At 55.1% G+C, this 8,048-nt stretch overlaps 1 protein-coding gene across 1 annotated transcript in view; it reads left to right on the forward strand.

The window, feature by feature from the left end:
• The first annotated feature begins 6,040 nt into the window (after nucleotides 1–6,040).
• Nucleotides 6,041–8,048, forward strand: part of LOC104929254 (eukaryotic translation initiation factor 3 subunit E-B) — an 8,612-nt gene continuing 6,604 nt past the window's right edge. The window contains exon 1 of the mRNA XM_027286993.1: nucleotides 6,041–6,103. Within this exon, the coding sequence (XP_027142794.1) occupies nucleotides 6,041–6,103 (63 nt within the window). The remainder of the gene's footprint in view (nucleotides 6,104–8,048) is intronic.

The following is an 8,048-nucleotide window of genomic DNA, read 5'->3' on the forward strand; positions in this document are numbered from 1 at the left end:
ATAATATTCTATTTATTATATAAATATATTTATTATATCTGTCTAAGGTGAGTAATAGTTAGTAAATGTTGTAAGTTTGTGTTAATGGGTGTCAGTTTGTAATGTTTGTAATGTTTTCCGGTGTGATGAGATTTTCTTATTTTTTTAATATGGTTAAATAATGCTGGTGATGACGCAGATGACGTGTTGTCCGTTTTCTCTGCTGCTTGTCAACTAAGCTAGCCAAGATGGCGGACTTACGCACCTGACCACCAGGTCGCTCATTTTCTGGATCGAACACCTGGTGTTTTCACTGCTGCTGGACGTTCCTGTCTGTTGAAGGAGGTGAGGGTCTGTAGAGGTGATGAAGGAGGTGAGGCCTCTGTGGAGGAGGTGGGTCTGTGAAGGAGGTGAGGGCCTGTGAGGAGGGGTTGAGTCTGTTGCGGGGTGGCGTGAGAGGAGGTTAGCGGCTGGAGGGGAGGGCTCCTGTGAAGGAGGTGGAGCTGTGAGGGAGGTCTGTGGAGGAGGTGAGGGCTCTGTGGAGGAGGTGAGGCTCGCTGGGGAGAGGTGAGGGCTGGGGTCTTGGGGAGTGGGGAATGAGAGGTGAGGTCTGTGCTGGAGGTCTGTGGGGGTGAGGGCTCTGTGAGGAGGTGGGGCCGTGGGAGGTGTCTGTTGAAGGAGGTGAGGGTGGGGCGGTAGGCTGTGAATGAGGGGTTGTAGGAGGTCGTATGTGGAGGAGGTGAGGTCGTGAAGAGGTGAGGGATCTGGAGGAGGTGAGGGTCCTGTTGAAGTAGGGAGTCGTGAGGAGGTGAGTGGCTCTTGTGGCGGATGGTGATGGCTTGTGGAGGAGGTGAGGTCTGGAAGTGAGGTTTGGTGAGGTCTGTGAAGGAGTTGAGGGCTGTGGTAGGGAGGTGAGGTCTGTGCGAGGAGGTGTGAGGCTCTTGAAGGAGGTGAGGTTGTGGCAGGTGGTGAGGGCTTGTGGGGGGGGAGGAGGTGAGGGCTCTGTGAAGGGGGAGGGCCTTGTGGCGAGATTGTGAGGGCTCTGTGAAGGAGGTGGGTGAGGCTCTGTGGACGGAGGGTGCGTGAGGGATATGTGAAGGAGGTGGTGAGGTCTGTGGAGGAGGTGAGTGGACTCTGTGGAGGAGGTGAGGTCCTGTGAATGAGGTGAGGGCTTGTGGACGGAGGTGAGGGCTCTCTGTTGAAGGAGGTTGAGGTCTTGCTGTGGGGAGGTGAGCTGGCTCTGTGGAGGGGTGAGGGCTCTGTGGCGGAGGTGCGGCTGTGGAGGCGTTGATGGTTGTGGAGCGAGGTGAGGGCTCTGTGGAGAGGTTGAGGGTCTGTGGAGGAGGTGCAGGGCTCTTTGAAGGAGGTGAGGTCTTGGAGGAGGTGAGGATCTGTGAGGAGGTGAGGTCTGTGGACGGGAGGTGAGGTTTGTGCGGAGCGTTGAGGTTTGTGGCGGAGGTGAGGGCTCTTGTGGAGGAGTGAGGGCTCTGTGGAGGCGGTGTAGTGTTGAAGGAGGAGGTCTGTTGAGGAGGTGAGGTGAGGGAGTAGGCTGTGGGAGGATGTGAGGTCTGTGGGAGTGAGTGTGACGGAGGGGTCTTGTGGAGGAGGTGCGGGTCTGTGGAGGAGGTGGAGGCTTTGTGGAGGAGGAGCCGTTGAGGCAGTGAGAGTGAGGTCTGTGAGGAGTGAGCTGTGAGGATAGGCCTGTGAAGGAGGTGAGGGCTCTGTGGAGGTGAAGGCCGGAAGAAGGGAGGCCTCTTTTGGAGGAGGTGAGGGTTCTTGAGGAGGTTGCAGGTTAGTGAAGGAGGGGGGGTGGAGGGCTCTGTGGAGGAGGTGAGGGCTCTGTGAAGGAGGTCGAGGTTGTGAGGGGGCGAGGTGGAGCTGTGAGGGCTCTTGGTGTGAGGATTGGCTTTGAGATGCAGGGCTCTGTGGAGGATGTTGAGGTCTGTGACGGAGGTGAGGTCTGTGAAGGAGGTGAGGGCTGGGAGGAGTGGTCTGTGGAGGAGTTGAGGCTTGTGGAGGAGGTTGAGGTGTGGCTGCTGAGGTGTGAGGGCTCTGTGGAGGCGGTGCGAGGCTCTGTGAGGAGGGAGGTCTGTGGAGGAGGGGAGGTGCTCGTGGAGGAGTGAGGGTGAGGCTGTGAGGATGTGAGGGGCTCTGTGGAGGAGGTTGAGGGCTTGAGGAGTGAGGGCTCTGCGAAGGAGGTGAGGTCTGTTGGAGGAGGTGAGGGCTCTGTGGAGGAGTGAGGCTGTGGAGGAGGTGAGTGTTTGTGGAGGAGGTGAGGGGCTCTGTGGAGGAGGTGAGGTCTGTGGAAGGAGTTTGATGGGCTCTGTGAGGAGGTGAAGCTCGTGAAGGGCTTGAAGAGGTGAGGTCTGTGGGAGGGTGAGGTCTCTGTGGAGGAGGTGAGGTGAGGGCTCTGTGGAGGAGTGAGGGGATGTGGAGGAGGTGAGGTTTGTGGAGTAGGTGCTGAGGGCTCTGTGGAGGAGGTGAGGGTCCTTGTGGAGGAGGTGGAGGGCTCTGTGAAGGAGGTGAGGTCTGGGAGGAGGTTAGGGCTCTGTGGCGGAGTGATTGAGGTCGTGGAGGAGGTGATGGAAGGGGTGAGGTTTGTGGAGGAGGTGAGAGGTCTTGTGCGAGGAGGTGAGGTTGTGGAGGAGGTGAGGGCTCTGTGGAGGAGGTGAGGTTGTGGAGGAGGGGAGGTCTGTGGAGGAGGTGAGGGGGCTCTGTGAGGAGGTGAGCTGTAGGGGTGAGGTTGTGGAGGAGGTCGAGGGCTCTGTGGAGGCGTTGAGGAGGTTGGGCTTTTGGGAGTGGGTCGTGATGGAGGTGAAGGCGTGATGGCTTGTGGAGGAGGGTGAAGGCTTGTGAGAGGTGAGAGGTCTGTGGAGAGGCAGGAGTCTGTTGGAGGTGCGCTCTGTGGAGGAGGTGAGGGCTGTAGAGTGAGGCTCTTGTGGAGGAGGTGAGGGTCGTGGAGTGTCCTGTAGAGTGAGTGCGTGACGCTGTGAGGTCTGTGAGCTTGAGTTGTGGGATGGTGAGCTGTGGAGAGGAGGTTGTTGGAGAGGCTGATTGTGTGGGGGTGTGAGTTGGTAGAGGTAGGCTGAGGGTGTGGAGGAGGTTGGTGAGGTGTGGATGTGAGGTGAGGGTTGTGAGGAGGGGTGAGGTCTGTGGAGAGGTGATGGGTCTGGGCGAGGGGGCTTGGGGAGGCTGTGAGGGGCTTTGTGGAGGAGGGGTGAGGGTCTGTGAAGGAGGTCAGCCGTTCTGTGAGAGGAGAGTCTGTGGAGGGGTGAGGCCTGTGGAGGCGGTGAGTCTGTGGGGAGGTGAGGCGTGGAGTGGTGCTTGAGGGGAGGGTGAGGGCTCTGTGGAGGAGGTGAGGGCTCTGTGAAGGGTAGGTGAGGTCATGCTGTGGGAGGTGAGTTTCTGAGGTGGAGGAGGCTGTGCTGTGAAGGAGAGGTGAGGGCTGGGAGGAGTGAGGGCTCTGTGAAGAGGAGGTTGTGTACGAGTCGGAAGAGGTGCGGCTTGTGAAGGAGGTGAGGTCGTTGGAGGAAGGGAGGGTTTGAGTTTGTGGAGGAGGGGTGAAGGGGTCTGGGAGCAGGTTAAGTCTGTGGAGGAAGGTGAGGGCTCTGTGAAGGAGGTGAGGGTCTGTGGAGGAGGTGAGGGCTCTGTGGAGGAGGTGCGAGGTCTGTGAGGAGGAGCGTGAGGGGTGAGTGTGTGAAGGAGGTGAGGTTTGCAGGAGGTGAGGCCTGATGGAGGAGGTGAGGGCTGACGATGGGTTTGGGAGAGGTAGGCTTCTGTGGATGGAGGTTGAGGGTCCTGTGATGAGGAGGGTGAGCGCTCTGTGAGGAGGTAGTCGGATGAGGTGAGGGCTCTGTGGAGGATGGGGTGTGAGGGGTCTGTTTGTGGAGGTGCAGGTTTTTGTAGGAGGGGGCTATGGAGAGGATGTTTGGAGGAGGTGAGGCCTTGGGGATGGTGAGGCTCTGTGGAGGAGGTGGGTGCTCGTTGAGGAAGGGAGAGGCTCTGTGGCAGGCAGGTGAGGTTCTGTGGAGGGAGTGAGGTTGGGGGAGTGAGGCGTCTGCTGGAGGAGTTCGGTCTGTGAGGAGGTGAGAGGTTGTGGAGTTGGACGGTGAGGGCTCTGTGGAGGAGTGGTCTGGGATGAGGTAGGGCTCTGTGGAGGAAGGTTGGAGGTCTGTGGAGGATTGTGTGAGGTGTTGTGGGGAGGTGTAGGGCTCTGTGTGAAGGAGGGATGAGCTCTGTTGAGGAGGTGGGGCTTCGTGAAGGAGGTTGAGGGCTCTGTGAGGTAGGTGACGGGCTCTGTTGAGAGGTAAGCTGGTGAGAGCTTGTGGGCGTGAGAAGCAAGGGTAGAGCGTCTGTGTATGTAAAGGAGGTGAGCGGGCTCTGTGGATAGGAGGTGAGGGCTCTGTGGAGGGGGAGGGGCTTTGTGAGTGAGCTGTGGGATGGTGAGGGCTCTGTAAGGATGGAGGTGATGGCTGTGGAAGCGCGGTGAGGGCTCTGGGAGGTGAGCTTGAAGACGGTGAGTGTCTGTGAAGGCAGGTGAGGGGCTCTGTGAGGACTGGTGAGGGCTTGGTAGAAGGAGGTTGAGGTCTGTGAGAGGGGAGGCTCGAGGGTCTCTGTGAAAGTGAGCTGGGGCCTAGGAGGTGAGGGCTCTAGGACTAGGTACGGAGGGTGTAAGGTTACTGTGAAGGAGGTGAGGTTGCTGTGGATAGGATCCTCCGGGCGTAAGTCTCGTGAGGAGAGTTGAGGCTGCTGATGACAGGACGGCAAAGTCTGTGAGGAGGTGAGGGCCTGTGAAGGTTAACGGTGGGCTCTAGGTTAAGTCTGAGGAGGATGAGGGTCTGTAAGGAGGGTATAGAGGTGAGAGTGAGGGATGTGAAGGCGGAGGGTTTGGGAGGTGGGGCTGAACTGATGGAGCTGTGAAGTGAGCTAAGGGGTCAAGAGTCTGTGAAGGAGTTGAGGGCTCTGTGAGGTAGCTGGTGAGCAGTTATCTGCAGTTAGCTGTACGATTAGCCTGTAAGTTCGCCTCGAGTTCGTCATTTAGCCGTCATGTTACCTCGTCAGTTAGCTGCCTGTCCGTTAGCATGTCTTACGTGTTAGCTTGTCATGTAGCTGTCATTAGCCTGTCAGTTCGGCCAGTCAGTTAGCCGTCAGTTAGCCGTTCAGTAGCCTGTCAGTTAGCCTGTCAGTTAGCCTGTCAGTTAGCACTGTCAGTTCGCTGCTGTCAGTTCCAGTCTAGCATGTCAGTTAGCCTGTCAGTTATGGCATTGGTCAGTTAGCTGTCAGTTAAGCGCTGTCAGTTCGCATTGTCAGTTAGCACGTCAGTTAGGCCCTCGTTCGCCTGTCAGTTAGCCTGTCAGTTAGCATTCCAGTTAGCCGAGTTCGCACTGTCCGTTAGCCGTCAGTTTAGCCGTTAGTTAGGCGTCAGTTATCCGTCAAGTTAGCCGCTTAGTTAGCCTGTAGTTCAGCCGTTCAGTTAGCCGTTTCAGTTACCCTCAGTTGCCTGTCAGTTAGCTGTCCGTTAGGCCGTCGTTAGCCTGCCGTTAGCCTGTCCTTTAGCCTGTCAGTAGCCGTCCAGTTTAGCCGTGTCGTTTTAGCTGATCAGTTAGCCTGTCAGTAGCCCGTCAGTTAGCCTGTTAGTTAGCTGCGTTAGCCGTCAAGTTAGCCGTCAGTTAGCCGTCTGTGTAGCCTCGTCAGTTAAGCCTGTCATGAGTTAGTCGGTACGGCTGTATGCTGTTCATTTGCCTGTTCAGGTTGCCTGTCGTAGCGTCAGCTGTCAGTTAGCCTGCAGTCATCCCAGAAACGTTTATAAACTGTTAATTAACGTTAATGTTAACGAGGTCTTATTCAGTGAGCTGTGCTTCATTAAATCTTTCCAAGCTGCTGTCACAGTGCTAAACACCCAGCTCCAGCTCCCTTTCACCTTCCTCTGCTCCTTCTTTCTTTACTAGAGATCGAACTAAACATGGTTTTTTGTTTGTTTTTTAATTCCTAACAGATTTACAATGCAAAGAACTTCTTATCCGGGGAAGTCGCTGTGACCTCCCTCAGCGGATCCACCAACATGGCTTGGATTTCGCCATCTGGAGTGTACAAGCACCTGTATGAGACACGGAGCTCCCCACTTGTAAGAAACACAGCACGAACCAGACTCATCGTACAAACAACTATGTAAGCACATCAGGATCTCGTAACACACAGACTCATCGTAACACAAGACTCACGTACACCAGCAGACACCCGATCAGGACAACGTGCACTCTGTAACAACCACACGACTCATCGTACAACAGCAGACTCATCGTAACACGCAGACTCATCGTAACACCAGACCTCATCGTCCCACCCGACTCACGTAACAACTCATTTTTATCCTTCTAACAGCACGACTCATGTACACACCAGACTCATTATAACACAGACTTTACAGTGTACAAAACACAGATGTCCGAGTAGGATTAGTTCCTGAATTATTTACAAAGTGTGTTTATCTGGTGTGCAGGTAACTGCCATTACCCCTGAACAACAGCGACAACAAACTGCCACTTGTAGGCTTTTTTTCTAAACACAGCGTGACATGTGGATCCTTTATGTATTTATTTAGTCTTTTATGTTGTTTGTTACTGTGAAGGAGGTGAGGGCTCTGTGAAGGAGGTGAGGTCTGTGAAGGAGGTGAGGGCTCTGTGGAGGAGGTGAGGGCTCTGTGGAGGAGGTGAGGGCTGTGAAGGAGGTGAGGGCTCTGTGGAGGAGGTGAGGGCTCTGTGAAGGAGGTGAGGGCTCTGTGAAGGAGGTGAGGGCTGGGAAGGAGGTGAGGGCTCTGTGGAGGAGGTGAGGGCTCTGTGAAGGAGCCTGTCAGTTAGCTGTCAGTTAGCCTGTCAGTTAGCTGTCAGTTAGCTGTCAGTTAGCCTGTCAGTTAGCTGTCAGTTAGCGTGTGAGTTAGCCTGTCATTTAGCCTGTCAGTTAGCCTGTCAGTTAGCCATCAGTTAGCGTGTGAGTTAGCTGTCAGTTAGCTGTCAGTTAGCCTGTCAGTTAGCTGTCAGTTAGCCTGTCAGTTAGCCTGTCAGTTAGCTTGTCAGTTAGCTGTCAGTTGGCCTGTCAGTTAGCTGTCAGTTAGCCTATCGGTTAGCCTGTCGGTTAGCTGTCAGTTAGCCGTCAGTTAACCTGTCCGTTAGTCCGTCGGTTAGCCCGTCAGTTAGCCGTCAGTTAGCTGTCAGTTAGCCTGTCAGTTAGCGGTCACTTAGCCTGTCAGTTAGCTGTCAGTTAGCCCGTCGGTTAGCCCGTCAGTTAGCCCGTCGGGTTAGCCTGTCAGTTAGCGGTCACTTAGCCTGTCGGTTAGCCTGTCCATTAGTCCGTCGGTTAGTCCGTCGGTTAGCCATCAGTTAGCTGTCAGTTAGCCTGTCAGTTAGCCTGTCAGTTAGCGGTCACTTAGCCTGTCAGTTAGCTGACAGTTAGCCCGTCGGTTAGCCCATCGGTTAGTCCATCGGTTAGCCCGTCAGTTAGCTGTCAGTTAGCGGTCACTTAGCCTGTCAGTTAGCCTGTCAGTTAGCCTGTCAGTTAGCTGTCAGTTAGCCTGTCAGTTAGCCTGTCGGTTAGCCTGTCAGTTAGCCTGTCAGTTAGCTGTCAGTTAGCCTGTCAGTTAGCGGTCAGTTAGCCTGTCAGTTAGCCTGTCAGTTAGCCTGTCAGTTAGCTGTCAGTTAGCGGTCACTTAGCCTGTCAGTTAGCCTGTCGGTTAGCCTGTCAGTTAGCTGTCAGTTAGCCTGTCAGTTAGCCTGTCAGTTAGCTGTCAGTCAGCCTGTCAGTTAGCTGTCAGTTAGCCTGTTAGTTAGCGGTCACTTAGCCTGTCAGTTAGCCTGTCAGTTAGCCTGTCAGTTAGCCTGTCAGTTAGCTGTCAGTTAGCCTGTCAGTTAGCTGTCAGTTAGCCTGTCAGTTAGCTGTCAGTTAGCCTGTCAGTTAGCCTGTCAGTTAGCTGTCAGTCAGCCTGTCAGTTAGCCTGTCAGTTAGCTGTCAGTCAGCCTGTCAGTTAGCTGTCAGTTAGCCTGTTAGTTAGCTGTCAGTTAGCCTGTCAGTTAGCT

The sequence above is a fragment of the Larimichthys crocea genome, chromosome XIII (assembly GCF_000972845.2).
Source record: "Larimichthys crocea isolate SSNF chromosome XIII, L_crocea_2.0, whole genome shotgun sequence".
NCBI lineage: Eukaryota > Metazoa > Chordata > Actinopteri > Sciaenidae > Larimichthys > Larimichthys crocea.